The sequence below is a fragment of the Neopsephotus bourkii genome, unplaced genomic scaffold (assembly GCF_033783945.1).
Source record: "Neopsephotus bourkii isolate Nb327-2 ecotype Australia unplaced genomic scaffold, CSIRO-AGI_Nbou_v1 NB_860, whole genome shotgun sequence".
Classification (NCBI taxonomy): Eukaryota; Metazoa; Chordata; class Aves; order Psittaciformes; family Psittacidae; genus Neopsephotus; species Neopsephotus bourkii.
Window position 1 is genome coordinate 420656 of NW_026901356.1, and position 15778 is coordinate 436433.

The 15778-nt window shown below is 40.6% G+C and overlaps 1 protein-coding gene and 1 long non-coding RNA gene across 2 annotated transcripts in view; one reads left to right on the forward strand and one right to left on the reverse strand.

Moving 5' to 3' along the window:
* The window catches only part of BBOX1 (gamma-butyrobetaine hydroxylase 1), a 34225-nt gene that overhangs the window by 13207 nt on the left and 5240 nt on the right, over window positions 1–15778 (forward strand). The window contains exons 3-4 of the mRNA XM_061356566.1: window positions 6230–6428; window positions 13943–14048. Coding sequence (XP_061212550.1) covers window positions 6230–6428; window positions 13943–14048 — 305 coding nt within the window. The remainder of the gene's footprint in view (window positions 1–6229; window positions 6429–13942; window positions 14049–15778) is intronic.
* The window catches only part of LOC133213960 (uncharacterized), a 29701-nt gene continuing 24553 nt past the window's right edge, over window positions 10631–15778 (reverse strand). Inside the window, exon 2 of the long non-coding RNA XR_009725936.1 lies at window positions 10631–10848. This is a non-coding gene — a long non-coding RNA (uncharacterized LOC133213960). The remainder of the gene's footprint in view (window positions 10849–15778) is intronic.

Genomic DNA, 15778 nt, shown 5'->3' on the forward strand with positions numbered 1-15778 from the left:
TGTACACATGGTCTTTTGTATCTGCCACCAGCACTGCTTTTCAGGTCAAATAAGCATGTAACACCTCTTTTCCTCATTCTGCAAGTTAACACGTGCCATCATTAATACCCCACAAAAAGTCTGAAGTAAGTAAGACATAAGGTTGCCTCCAAAGAGCAATCACCAGGGTTATTTTGCTTCTGAGTTCAGCTGAGCCAGGACAGTTGACAGCTGGAGATCAGCAGTCACACACTGCCGCTTTGTGGTATTGCAGCCAGCCCAGCTAATATCAGTGGAGGAGACAGGGTGCTGTGCTGGTGGGGGTTAGAAGGGCTTCCATCCTCTCTGTTTAATGAGAAAATGATTTTCTCCTGTGAATTTCCTCAACCTCCAGCTCCCCTTATTTGGCTCCAGTGTCCTCTGCAGCCACTGACAGTTTTTACTCAGTCTCCAGACCCAGCTTCTTTCTGCCAGCTGTTTTCACAGAGTTTTTTTCCCAGATAATATATCTTTCTCCTCCCTGACAGCTTCTCCCATGCTTCAGTTCACATCTTTTCTCCTCTGGAGCCTGGGATAGAGGCTCTAACAGAGAGCATGTACCAGCTCAGCTCGGCTTTCCTTCTCGTCTCTCTCCCTGGATGGCTGCATCCATGGGCATGCTCCTGCAGTAGGTAATCACCTGCCTGGGCAGCACAGTGGTGGGGATGCTGTCAGCTATGAAGCTGTAGGAAGGTCTGTTACCAAGTGCCCTCATGAACTTGTACCTCAACAAGCTTAGCAGGAGGACGGATTCACCAAAATATTTCTGACGTAGTCTCAGAAACACAAAGTACAGGAATTGGAGCCTGTGCTGGAATTTTTTTCAAACATGAGCAAAAAGTGTATTCCCATGCTCGATTTTTGTTCTAAGACACAGCCAATCCTTTTGACTGGCTGTTCTCATAATTTCATTATAAAGAAACCTTCACCATGAAAAGGCCTTAAAGATTGTATTTTGCTATAGTTCTAAGCATTTCAACCAGAGCTTAACAATAGAAACACTGATTTCTGGGGAAATCTTAGTACCACTTATTATTAACAGCTCCTTGAATAGCGACTGGTATATGCAGTGTGTGTATGTGCTACAGGCAAGAAAACAAATTACCAACAATGCTTTCTAGCCATGTAGCTTAATAAAAGTTGTATCTTGATCTACGATCCATTTACACCAGTAAACCTGTACTTGTTTCAGTTTTAATGTGTACTAACAGTTCTTACAAATGCAGTTTGTAACAATAAAATTACTATCAAGTCTTTGCAACAGCTTTCTTTCAGCTGCACTGGCAACCACTGCACTTGGCTTTAAACCCTGTACTAGTTCAAACTCCCTGTACTATTTTAAAATCCCCATACATATAACAAATAAACAAAAGCGCAGGATGGGTTCAGTGGTCCAGGGACACCATGTGGTATTTCAGGCTGTTCTTTTCTGGAATATTTTGAGCTGTGGAAGAAAATTACTATTAGTTGTAAAGTACCCAGTGTGAGCCACAACTGTTGGCTTCCAGTTGTCTGCCACTAGCTCAGACTAAATTGAAATGCATTAACAACTGGCAGGCTCCAGAAAGTGTCCTGTGGGAAGCTGTGCTTCAGGCTCCATGATTCATTTCCTGCCTTTCCGCTGTCTGTCTACGTTACTGACCCCTTGAGTTCTTGGCTGCATGCATCAGAGCTGTTAAAACTTGGGTGATATCTGTTTCAGTATTGTCCAGCAAAATTGGTGCTGGCAGGATTAGTCGGGGGGGGGGGAGGGGAGGAGGGAAGGAAAAAAATCTTGATTATTTTAAATATTTTAAATTATTTTGGCCTGTAAATATTGAGGCCAACATAAAGAACCACAGGGTTTTGTTGTTAATATGTGAGTTTGCCTGCAGTTATGAGTGGCTGCAGCACTGCCTCTGATTGAAGAAAATTAATTGGATTTTGCAGGAAAGTTCTTAAAAATATACTTGATTTGATTTGGAGTATTTAAGCAGATGGTTAACAAAGAAAGAGCTTCTTTCTGCAGTATCCCCATTTGTCCTGCTTCTCCACACGGACAAACAACTTTAGCAGTAGGTTTTTTTTCTAAATCTCCTATGTGCTATTGGTATGATGGGAACATGATATAGTTTGTGGACAGTTATGTGTCTAGTAATGGAAAGTCTGAGTTTTGACCTAATGCTCAGCTATGCATCAGAAAGCACTATAACTAAGCCAGTGTAGAAGCTGTGACTTGCCTACACTATTCATTTGCCACTGGTCAAGGCTTTTGATCCCTTTTTGTTGCTGTTGAAGCTCTCACAAAATTATTTCTGGCAGATATGAGATGTTGTCTCCAGCAGCTATGAGGCCGTGGAAAACCTCAGCCCAAATGGTTAAGGTTTACCAAAGTTATGAGAAGGTGAACCACTCATGGCTGCGGAGGGTTCCTCCAGCTCCTCTCTGGGAGGACATCAGTGGCGTAGATCCCACAAGGGAAACTGAAAGCACTGAAAGCTGCTTCACAGAAGCTCTGCCCATAATACAAAAATACCACATTATTTTCATCTAACGATCTTTCCTGTTTGTTTGATGCACATTTTTGAGCTGTGTGGGTAAGATGAAGGATGTGGCTATGGAAAGGTGGCAGGGGAAATATCCAAGATTATCCACTGAGTAAGTTCTGCCTGTCTGAAATCACAGTCTTGGAGAGAACCATTTGTATCTCAGTCATGTAGAGAGCCGTGACCTTCATTCTTCTCTGTTCACATCAGTCTTCTGCCATTAAAATACACTGGCCTTGGATTTCAGATGCGACAACCTTTTGGTAAGAGATAAAAATCAGTTTCAGCAGAAAAAAGGGTTCACATAATTTAAAGCTCTCGAAAGTATTTTAAATCTGATTCCTTTGTTCTTCATATTGTTATAAAAATTCTGTCTTGGCCATGATCTGATTTAATTAATTTTTTATTACAATTGATTAATATCGAGAGGCAATAAGCAAGCAGCGCTGGGTGCGCCGGGGAGTCTCTGCTTCACCCAAGACGCACACCGAGATTTCTGGGGTACAGTCTCTTATACTCCTCGGTCTTGGGTTTCAACCAATCCTGTCATCTCCTTCACCCAAATATCGACGTGGTTCCTTTTCATTGTTCTCCTCCTGTTGCTGGGGTCTTACGTTTAGGTGAAAGAACTTCTTGAAAAGTCATTGAATTCCTTGGCAATACATTAACAGGGGATGTCTGTCACAAGCTTAACCACCATTTTAGCCCCCTAAATTCCATTTCTTATATAGTTACTTATTCAGTACACGAGTTTCACCTCATCCTGTAACAGAAGGTATCTCTTGATTACCTAACCCCCTTAAGGCATTCAAGCAGTTAACCAAAGTACCCCTGTAATTAGCAAAGCAAGTAGTTAAACAAAGTACCCCTTAAAGTAACAAAGTGTTTAATTAGGAAGGATTATTCCTTTGCTTCTTCTTCTCTTTCATCATTTATTGACAGGAACATCTATCATAATCTGATCATTCTTATACATTCTACACATGATACAATGTTTTCAAGGATTTTCGATTCCTCCCAAAGTACAATGATGATAAGAACTCCTAAATTCCTGACACGAATCATTCCTATATACCTCACAATATCAGTACACCAAGATTCTTTTGTAGTTCTTGGCACTGGTACACTTGCCAACAAAATGAGTGGCTTTCCTCAGAGGGGCTGCTGCTCATGCTCAGCAATGGAGCTTTGAGAGCTGAGAGGAAAAAATATCTGAGTAAGTCAACTAGAGTTTGTCACAAACCCCACGTGTTATAGCTGTGTGGTTGAGGAAAGCTTCATGCAGAGAGGAAACCTTATATACTTGTGTTAAAAAGAATTAAAATAGTAAATCATAAAGCATTTCAATGTAAAAAAATAAAACATTCACAGGGGTAAGACATCAGAAAACAGGTGATTGAGAAGGAGTGGCACTGGGCTGGGGGTGGTGGAACATCTTCCAACCACGCTCCTCATTGCTTTGGAGATAAAGATGCCTGAGCTGGCTCAATATACTTGGTATCAGCAGGGCTGTACAGTGATGACACCTAACACGATCCTGGTCGACAAGCAAAGGGTAACCTCAGGTAACCAGTAGGGTCCTCAAAGTGAGTCTGACCTCAGCTAAACCCTGTGACCTTAAGTAACCCCAGTGGGGTCTGCAGAGATTTTGACCTCAAGTAACCCCTATAACCCCAAGTAACCCCCACAAGCTAATTGTTTGACCTCAAGTGATTCCAGTGGGGTCCTCAGAAGGTGAGCTTGACCTCAAGTAACCCCTATGACCTCAAGTAACCCCTACAGGCTAATTGGTTCACCTCAAGTAATCTCAGTGGGGGGTCCTCACAGATCCCAAATGAGCCTGTTCACCCGAGGCCGCTGTAGTGTAGCGCCCCATCTCCCCCAAGACCACCAGTGGTCTTGGTGTCCTGTCTCTTTCAGGGCCAGCCCTCTCTGAGGCCATCCCTGGGCTCACCCTGCACCTCAGGTTTACCCACATTCTACTTATGCCAGAGCCTCTGCATATCATATCATCTGACATCAACACAGTTTGAAACTTCAAAACAACACTCTACTGTAGTGACATTTATTAACAGTACACATTGCTGAGGTTTAGCCTTTAATCACAACTCTAACAATAAGCCTTTAACACGCTTGTCCTAAATCAGCCATGAGTATAAAGCAGCAGAGAGTGGATATGCTGGGTTAGTGGTTATGGCTTGGACTTGGCACTGGGTTTTGTACAGCTCTTATGGTTCAAGAGACAAAGTATCTCACGAATAATCAATCGCACAGGCTTTTCCTCATCAGCTGCCATCTGCTGTTGTAGATCACAAGAAGCAGAGAGCAGCCGCTGCCTTCTCTTCAGACTGCTGAAAGGAGGGCTCCAGCAGCACTGTCAGCTGAACAGCTGCTCTCCTGCTTGATGCTGCTTCTCCCTGGTTCAGCGTTCAAACACCTCTGCCACAGGAGCTGGCAAGGCATGGGCTGGGGAACACATTGCCTTTGATGTTCTCCTGGCTGCAGTGGGCACATCCCCTTATTGTTTGCCATGAGCCATCTGGAGTCCTGAAAATGAAGAGCAGTAAGAGACAAGTTCTAAGAAGTTCTTCATCTCTTCGTGTCAGTATCTATCTCATCTGGAGAAATGTGGATGTTGCCTGACACAGGAAAGAATGAAGTGAAATGCATGGGATTTCTGCCCTGGGACAGAAAGGAGGCAGGAAAGGAAAAGCTATTTTGGGGTACACATGAAGAGACTGCCTAGCTCTGTTAGCATTCAGGCTATTCCTATGGCTTACACTGGAACTGAGAATGCCTCCAACACAGGCTAAGACAACCCACTTTTCATCAGACTCACATTCCTTCTTACCTTTGCAGTCAAGATCATATGAAAGAGCAAAAATCCCAGTCTTGACATCTCCACTTGATGTACAGGGGGGTTGTACAAGGGGTCGTACAAGGGGGGTTGTACAAGAGGGGATAAAGGAATTTTGCCTCTTTAACAGAAAGCATTGTTTGCAAATACCTGTCAGGCTTGCCATGCAGTACCAGGACAATAGGCTATTGATAAAGGGAAGAAAGACTGATAATGGGGAGGAACAGTTACTCAGTTCCAGTGAAGACCAGCTTTGTGGTTTGGACTTTGACCAGACTCCTAAAGAGCAGGCGTGATGGCTAGAGGTGAAAAGTTCAGGCTCCAGGAAGACTCATTTACTTCATCTTGAAGACCCCTGCTCACAAGAGGAAGACTCATTTACTTCATCTTGAGACCCTCGCCCATGACCGGGGGGGGGCACTGCCAGGTACAAAGGACCTTCTAGCTCATTATAATACCATGCGGGGATAGCACATGAATATGTATAGGTGTATTGTGCAGCCTTATGAATATATATAACTTTAGAGAATAAATGCAGAGAGAAACAACACTGAGGCATGCATGCCTTTGGAGGAGCTATCCCCCATGCATCTCAGCGCTGAATAAAAGCATATGTACTTTACAACTTTAATGAGTTGTGGCATCTATCCCTTTATCAAAACTTTTCTTGTCACCCATGCAAACTTAGGGACCTAGTTTCAGGTGGCTGACTGCAGGATTGAGGGCATATTCACAAACACATACAAACCCCACTAACTTCATACTTCAATGTCCTGAGCTGTGATGCTACAACAGCTAAGCACTTGCTTCTCTATTTCTTCCCTTTCAGAGCATCAGTACTGGGGCTCCGACCTGCAACTTCCCAAAATGCCTTTTGAAGAAATCATATACAATGATGAAAGTGCCTACAGGTGGCTGTGCACCTTAAAGAAAGTAGGAATTGTGATACTAACAGGAGCTGCTGCTAGGCAGGGAGAGTTGATTAAACTTGGCCACAGGATTGGGTTTCTGCGTCTCACTTTTTATGGGTGAGTTTGTTTTTTTAATATCCCTGCTTTGCTGGCTATGTAACCACCTCTAACATCCTTCACTTCAGCTTGCTGGACCTGTTTGTGGATTAAGTTAAGAAAAGCTGATTTTTTTTTTTCTCTGCATATTAGAAAATGTGGTGTCAAGGGTCTGTATGAGAAGATTGTTTTGCTGTGACAGGCAGAGTATGTAAAGAACAACTATAACTGCTGAGAGAAGGAAAATGCCTAAAAAGAGATGATGTCAAATAAAAGATTACCACAAGATAGCAGTACTTATCTATACCATGGAACAAAATCAAAAATCCCTTAATCCAGTGCCCTTTTGAAAAAAAGGAAGTTATCTGTACTGAAACCTCTTCTTAGCCTGATTTCCAGTCATGGAAATAGGTAAGACACAGATGATGTTATTGAGCCTCCCATCACTGGGGAGGTGGGCAGGGTACCCATTCCCTGCTTCCGACTGAGTCTGCTCTGGAAAGCTCCAGCCAGTCCCAACAGGCATTTTTTAAGACTGCTTTTTATCCAGAAGTAATTGCTCAGCCTGCAGGAGAGCAAGCAGGAACTTGTAAATCACCCTACTGCTGCTAAGAGGTGACAAACTGAACCTCACCTCAAGAATCTATTACCTGAGTAAAAAAATGACCATGGTAGCTCAGGTCTTGCTGAGCTGAGTCAGTGACCTCCATGTAGCTGAGTGAAGGAGCAGTGTTACTAGCTGACATGTTGCCCTGTCTCTCACCCCCAGCTGTTGGGATGATTTTTTTTACAGTAACCTTATTACTTGGATGTGTGCTTTGTCAAAAAAAAAAAAAAAAAAAAAGTTATAAAAATAGCAAGTAACACTTAAACAAACCGGATAGAACATTTAAACATAATTGTGATTTCTTGATGCCTGAATAGCTGCCAAACCCAGAACATTCAGGATTTCAGTTATAAAAAGGTCCCTTCTCCCCTATAATAGAAAAAAAAAATATGACAAACTGGATTTACCTCTAGTTCAGAGAATAAGGAAACAAACCAGTGTTATGTGTTTGGGACTGAAACCCAAAAGCCAACAGTTAAACAAACAGAAGTGGGTGAAAAACCTTCACCCTTGGCCAGAAAGACCACATTCGCTCAAGTTAGGAGGAAAGATTTTCTCCCCTTAAGACTCCTGTGTGAAGGCATATATGGGCCCTGCTGCAATATGTGACTCCCATGAGGGTGGTAAAACGGCACTGTGATACCAGGAAAATTACGTTAACTCAGAATGTTAATTGTGAGGTGAAGGGGAGGAAGGTGATCTAAAAGGTCCCTTCTTCAAGCTAGGATGCTTGAGTAATCTATAAACGTGCCAGGCTAGTCAAGATAATGTATTTTTATTAAGGTGTGGCTTCCTCTTTCTGCTTACTGTGCCAGAAGGAAAAGTCAACTGGGATTCAGTCAGGTTAATCCTACTGAAATACATAGGAGGAGAGTCCCCTGCTCAACTCAGAAACCTCATCCAGTGCTACACAACATTTTCTACCACTAAAAGCATTCTTAATGCCATGCACTTCTGCCTTTGGCAGTCTACTATGGTCTCAATTTAAAACTTGCATCATTATGAAAACACTGCTGCTTTCAATTTCTGTTTTAATGTGATCCTAATTACAGATACAAGATGATTCTTAGGGGCATCCAATCCTGACCATATCTGAGGATGTTTCACAGCTTTCCTCAATACCTGAAGGGTGAAACATTTGTCCTGTTTGTACCCAAACAGCTGCACAAGCATTTTGAATTAGGAACAAATATAGCAAACCCCAGATAAGATGAAAAAATGTTGGTTGTTTGTTGAAGCATACTACTAAAAGAAAATATTATGTATCTCCAAAATAGCTCAGGAGAGAGGGGAAAAACCACCCAAAACCTAAATAACAACCAAAACCCCCATACAGCCCCTTCAACACATACCACAGGTTTGTGCCTGGGTTACAACAAAACCTTTAGTTGTTTGCCTGGGTTTCAGGGATGAGGAACTCAATCTAGAAGTTCCTCAATCCTAAAACTGAAAAAGATCTTTAAATCTTCTAGACTAACTTTCTCAATGTGGCAGCCCGCTCACCTATTGCCCATCCACTGAGCGCTGTAACATGCTTTTCAATAAGGTATTCAAAAGGTTTTGCTATTTAACTCAGCAGCATTGTAAGATTAACACAAAACCTACATTCTGCCTGGTACTCTGCCTCAGCCCTTTGTCATCCTCATTGTTTAAAATGACTGCCAAGTGTCTGTTAGAAGCTGTCTGCAACATCCAGCTTGTGATAACTCTCCTATGTTTAAGAGAGACTGAAAAGTCCTTTACTGTATAAATGTGCATAAACTGTTAGGATACACTTTCCTAATCTAAGTTCAGCTCCCAAGGCTGTCTTAGGGAGACTTCAAAATGGGATTTTTTCCAATTGAAAAAAGGTTACTCTTGCCCCTCACTGACTCTTCCCTAGCACAATTAAAAATAGGAATTACTAATAAATACTTCACCTTGTTTGAAGTCAGCTTGAATGAATGTTCAATCTCTTAATTGATGTTTTCAATAGAAGTAATTTGTCAGGATGAGTTCTGAGTCTTTGATATCTATATATACATATATACATTTAAAGGTCTTTATATCCTACAAAGAGCCTCCTGCCTGTTAATGTTTCACACAAGGTCAAGGTTGAAATGTGACTTTGGTCTAAACCATTTGAGCAAGTAATGGTTAAAGCTCCTTTCACTGTTTAAATCAGCTTTAATTTTGGTGTTGATTAAACCTTAATTTTATGTTTCCTTAACTATTAGGGTTCACAATAAAGGAATGATGAAAGGCTGCAAGTCTCCTTACTTTTCCAAAAACCTATTTGCTAGTTCATGTATTTATTAGGCTGCAGAAAGAGGGCTTCAGTGTTGTGGAAGTTTTCCAATTGCCTATGAATTCTGCATTTAAAAGAAAATATACTTAGTAGGAATATTTAGGTTAGTTGAGTTCAGGGTTTTTTTCTTTTTTGCTTTTTAAACACAGCTGTAGTTTTGGAAAGTCTTGAAGTCTGGTTTACATCACCCCAGTTGAGTGACCATGGTTAGATTTACTCTAGGTCAATTGACAGTTGCTAATTTTGTTTCTGTGTATGATTAGGTAGATTTTGCAATATTAAATTAAAATCTGAAGAGCATAAGAACAAAGAGAGCCTGACATCTAAAGACCAGTTTTGCAGACTAGTCTGGTTTTCAAGTAACAAAAACCAGCTCTGACACAGGGTGAAGTCAACAAGCTATGTACAGGCCAAGGTCCAGGTCTGAAAACAAGAGTGCCTCAGCCAGTGCTAAAGGAAGGGCAGTTATAAAACGGATAGGATGTGTACGATACAATGCACATATCAGCAGAGCCAAGACTTTTGGGAAAGGAACCAGAACTGTTGAAGACACTTTCTTTTTCAGAATACCTTGCTAACTTGCAAGGAGAGAAATTAACTGTACATACAAAGGCAGCCTGCTGTGGAGTTTGGAGCCAGACCTATGAGCTTATTTGGGGCAAGTGTGATATTCCTTATATCTTGGCTTTCACATCTCCAGTTCAGACATCTTTTAGCTGTCTCCAATATGCACTGCAAGGATGCCTTTGTTAAGACTATACAAAAGCACACCTATTCAAGCTGCCAGAACTGCACAGCACTATTATCCTGTCAAGGAGATGTACAAGATGAGTTTCTTACATCAATAGATGAGCCTTGACCGAAAGCTTTCTTGAGTCCTTAGAAGGACACTGCCTACCAGTGCCATTGAGTTATCCTGGCCTTGGATGAAGTCTATGGGAAACATCTTGCAAAAGCTAGTATCATCTGCTTGCATGACTCTTTAGACACTGGGAAGAGAAAGAGGGAGGAAATCCTAAAATACTGGAAAATACAAGCAGGACGGTGCATAAACTTTGTGTTGTTATGTGTAGTGGTTCAAGAAACTACCCATAAAGTATTTTTAAAAAAATATAAGTAAAAAACTAGTTTCAAATGTTTTAGCACAAATGTGTATGAAGTGGTAACATGCTATCAGAAATCAGTTAGAGAAATGTATTCAAACAGCTTAACAACCCAGTGCTGTTAAATGTGTAATTCATTATATGAAGTCTTGAAAAAGCCTTTAATGGTTTTGCTTTATTTTTTGGATATTTGGAGATGGTAAGTCTTTTATAAGGAACAAATTCCTTATTTTTTTCACCATGTATAGCTGGAACCCAGCCTAAAAATCTTAGCAAGAAGAAAAGACTTCTTTCTTTTTTCCTGATTTAACCTGTTTCATTTTCAGCTTTAGTTATTATAGTGCCTGGTCTTGGTTTTACATATTTCTCACAGCAGCAAAACTCCACTGAAGTTTCAGTCTTAACAACAGACTTAGAGCAGCATTTTACAGTCCATCTCTTTACCTCTAAAACAGAAATGCATTTCTTACATCCAAGTCTGAGGTGGTTTTTACAACTGTAATAAATAATAGCTTTAGGTAATTCCCTTGCTGTTCCACTAGCAGCCAAATACAAGGCCTACCAAAAAGGATTAAAAAAAAAAAATAAAAGGATAAATAAAAGGATACATTTGGAACTGGCAAGTTTGCCAAATAAAACATCACCTCAACAGGACCATGAATTTTAAGCTGAAATGTAACAGCAATGAATATAACCCTGACACATGGGAAAACAAAAGACATTTTTCCTGTCTAAATGCCTGTTTGGTACATGCTACCTAAAATGTCATTACTGTAAAAAGTGGAAACATTCTCTGTTTCAGCCATATAACACCACAATGGGTTCCATGCTTTTAAATTAACCTTTTTCTTTATGTTACAAAGGCACAACTCAGTTAACAAGATCTCCAGCTGTACCACAATTAATTGCTCTGACTTCTCATGCCCTAGACCCTGTGCTCCTCCCTTGTTCTGAAGATCTCTCCAGGGCTTGGGGTGGCATGAAGGGCTTCTTTTGGGGTGCAGCACCCCCAATGAAATAGCTGAAACATCTGCACCTCTCAGAGCACTTCAGCTACAAGAGGAGAACATGGGTCCCGAAATCTAAGTCTCTTATGAATGAGACTTAGAGGTTTAATAACATGCAAGACCACATGATTCACATGTGACTCAAGTTTCTAGCGCAGTGGTGCTGCAAGGATAAGGATGTACCAAACAGATCAGTGTTCTGCTCAGGGAGACTGATCCCACATTGCCACTTACTGCAAAAAAATTGCTACACCTACCTGGTGCCAAATTTTCTCCTCTGTCAATCAGCCTGAGCAACTGCTGTTGGAATCTGACCCTAATTACTAAACCATAAACCATTCCGCCCCACTTTACTCTCTTGAAGGGCCAAGAGTCCTCTGACATTAACCACGTTTTCTTCCTTCTTTACTTCCATTACTTCTTGTGTGCTCTGCCTATGACTGAGGGAGAGCTGAGTCTGACAAAGTAAGGTTGATTTTTTTCACATTCAGTGCTGAGCTCCCTATTAGCATCTCTGACTTCAAGTCAGTAACTTGAGCTTTGTCCAAAACTCGTTGTGCGTAAGGAAAGCTACCAGGGACCAGCTCCTCTCTCAAAGAGTAACAGCATGAAAGCACTGATTGCTTTTGCAAAACCTGACAGTGATATCATAAAGTACTACCATTCTAGCAATTGCATAAATTGCATATAAATGGGACAATTAAAATGTGTTAATTTGTTTTAGAACCATCAAGTTACACTGGAGCCTTTTAAATTAAAGATATAGTGAACTTACCTGCCTTGAACACTAATAACAAGGATGATATAGCAGGCTGGGCTTTGGCTGTAAAATAGGGGGCTGTGGAAGTGTGGTTGAAATTATCATGCCTGAGTACTGATGTCATGTACTGATGAGTATGTGCTGTGGCAAATAATACAAAATCTTTTTCCCAGTCAGTAAAACGTATCTGCAAATATTCAATGGGTTTTTCCCCTGGCAATTAAAAAAATTTGGTTTTAGCATATTGCATTGTTTCTATATTAAATAGAACTCCAAGAACAAAAGTGTTTCTGTATTGTATAAGACCATTTTGGTCTGAATGCTCTTTAGCCTGTTTTTTATCTCAGCTATTGTTCAGAAGTTATGCTAGGCACACACCATCCAAAACATAATATATTTGGTCTATAGTTCCATATTTTCTTTTAAATCACTATGCTCCTGTGATGACATGGGCTGCATATGGTGACTTACACTTTTCCAGACAAACATCTGTACCTATAACATGCATCTGCTGAAGACTGTCTTCAATCATGTGAACTCTGTACAAGCAAAACATGTCTTTGTTGGTCTTAAATTCTCCTGCAGGGTTGTCATTCAAAACAGATTTTGATTGCACTGCAATGCTACGTATTCATGTTTTTGTCATAAAGCTAAGACTTTTTTTTCTGTTTCCCCTGTAGTTGTCAGTAAACTGTCTTAATCGATTTGGTCAAATTTCAAGACAGAAACTAAATAAAATACAGAAACTAAACAAAATACAAATTTCAAGACAGAAACTAAACAAAATAAAGGGGGGTAGTTCTTTGAAAGAGCGTCGGAGAAAGAGAAGAAACTATTAAGTCTTTTATTAACACTTTTTCATCAATACTTCTGACAAGGGCCTGTAGCGACAGGATAAGGGGGAATGACTTTAAACTGACAGAGGCGAAGTCTGGGTTATATATTGGGAAGAAGTTCTTCCCTGTGAGGGTGGTGAGGCGCTGGCACAGGTTGCCCAGAGAAGCTGTGGCTGCCCCATCCCTGGCAGTGTTCAAGGCCAGGTTGGACGGGGCTTGGAGCAACCTGCTCTAGTGGAAGGTGTCCCTGTCCATGGCAGCGGGTTGGAACTGCATAAGCTGTAAGGTCCTTTCCAACTCAAACCAGTCGGGGATTCTACAATTTCTGTGAAGTTCTTTTTCCTTTAGCATCAAGTCTTGAAGCTACAGGAAAGATCCCCCTGCAAAGGACGGTCTGTCTCTCTCTATATATGTATACATAAATATAAAGATTTTAAAATATAATTTTTTTTACTTTACATAGCCTTTTACAATTTCATATTTCATTGACAAATTGCTCCACAGGGCAGGGAAAAAATGGAACATTGATTAAAGGAAATGGACCAACTTCCACTCTCTTATTTCTGAAGCATTGGTAATAAGATGATGATTTAACTTAGCAGAGAGATACCTCTTGGTTAGAGTCTTCAGCTGATTCCTGCATTCAGCAAAGTACTGCCAGTGGAAAGCCATCATTCTTCTAGATACTATACTGGGGCCAGATGTCCCTTGGCACACTTAGGTTTCTAGCTTGAACCTAGGACTGCCGGAATAAGCCTTCTCTGCTGGAAGAGGGGAACACTGCTAAATAATATTTTCCTTCTAGTTGTACAATATTTTCATGTTCAAAGGCGTAATGACTCTTTTATATTGTGATTTTACAGTTTCAATGTGTACTGTCTGGCATGTAGGCTGGCTGTTTTAACCTGTTATCTCTTTTTCCTTTCATTATAAAGACCAACTTGGCAAGTGCAAGACAAAGCAGATGCTAACAATGTAGCTTATACAACCGGGAAACTATGTTTTCACACTGATTACCCTGTTCTGCAGCATCCACCTGGGGTAAGGTCAATCTACTGACTTCTTCACAACACAAAAGGGAAAGGGAAATGTTCCTGTAGCGTGAAATATGGTTAGCATTCAGTGACTCTGAATTTTGTCTTAAAAGAGCAATGTAAACATAACAATACATTAATCATGTAACAATTTATATACACATGGGTATGCACTATATCATAGAATGATAGAATGATTTGGGTTGGAAGGGACCTTAAAGTTCATCCAATTCCAGCCTCCTGCCATGGGCAGGGACAACCTCCACTAGACCAGGCTGCTCAAAGCCCCATCCAGTATACATTAGGATGCAAGTTCTGCATAAAAAAAACACTATGTATCCCACAATTTTTAAATTAAATTAATGGAATATTGAGATTACCACCATATGAGAAAACACTAGTGTCCTATATGTGCCTTTGATACTGCTTTCATTGTATTTAAAGAATTATTTGTCTAAATGCTATAGTCAAGTTGTGACATTTCAGGACTCTTCTGTTCACCTCAGGAGGGGACTGTATTAGAAGACATATGATTAAGATTTTATATCCTCTTTTCTGTGAATTGATTGACATTAGACATTTATTTGCCATTTCATAGCAGAAAAAAAAAGGGGTATTCTGTAAAGCTGGACAACAACCACAGACAACATGCTTTCACCTAGTCCCTGTCACATTCATTGTAAATCTGCAAAGGAGTAGGAACAGGTACAAAAGAACAAAGATAACCCTGGAAAAGTCTGCATCTGTAAATCTTTCCCTTCTAGTCTTGGGGAATGCTTTATATCTGTTGTTTCCATAATTAAACAAAAAGCCAATATGATTTATCCACAAGTACCAAATACTTCATGCTAACATCACCTTTTAAAATCATTCAGATACTGGTTCATTAATGTGAAGTAAGAATGGAACAGGGCTTCATTGAGAGCAGATGTGAATTACCTCATTGTCTTATCTGTGCCAAAGCCCACACTCTGCTATGAAATATTAGAACATAACCTTTCTCATTCAAACATGCTTGTAAGAAATAAAAGTATTAAAGTACATTGAATTATTTTGAACATTATTCTGAGCTCTTTAAGATGTACTTCTTACAAACATTTGAATACATGGTTTTAAATGGATGACGATTAGCTTCAGAACTGTCCCATAAAAATGGTTTTAGGATTTCCTAGGTTTTGATCTGGCAACTATTTTTCCACGAGAGATCCTGATTAAAACCAAATCAAAACAACAAACAACTGATGATTAGATCTAGCACAAATATCAGCTCTCTAGAATGTAAACTGAATTATCCCTTTGAACTTTTCCAGAGTTATTTTCCATGAGGTACATTACTGCAGCCCTCCTTAGCACTGCCAAACTGTGCTCGCCCGATGCAAGGCCAGCTGAAGCCACAAAAGAAAAGAGCTTGTTCCCATGTGCTCTCTTCAGTGGGAGCCCTGAGACCCCATGCCCCAAGCTTGTTGGCCAAAAGGAGCATGGCAGGAGGGCAGAAAGCTGCTTCATCACATGATTTAACTAGATACGTGCTTTCCAACAAGTCCTCCTTCTGTACTGTCAGTTATTTCAATTTCCCACTTCATCACCATCATCAAGGTCTGCAGGTCTAGCTGGTGAGGCGATTCTGGGATGAAACCTGTTCTCCTTTTTCTCCTCCCATTTTGTTTGGTTTAGGTTGGTTTGTATTGGGTTTCTTGGGGGGCGGGGGAAGGGTAGTGTTTTTATTGTTTTTCTGGT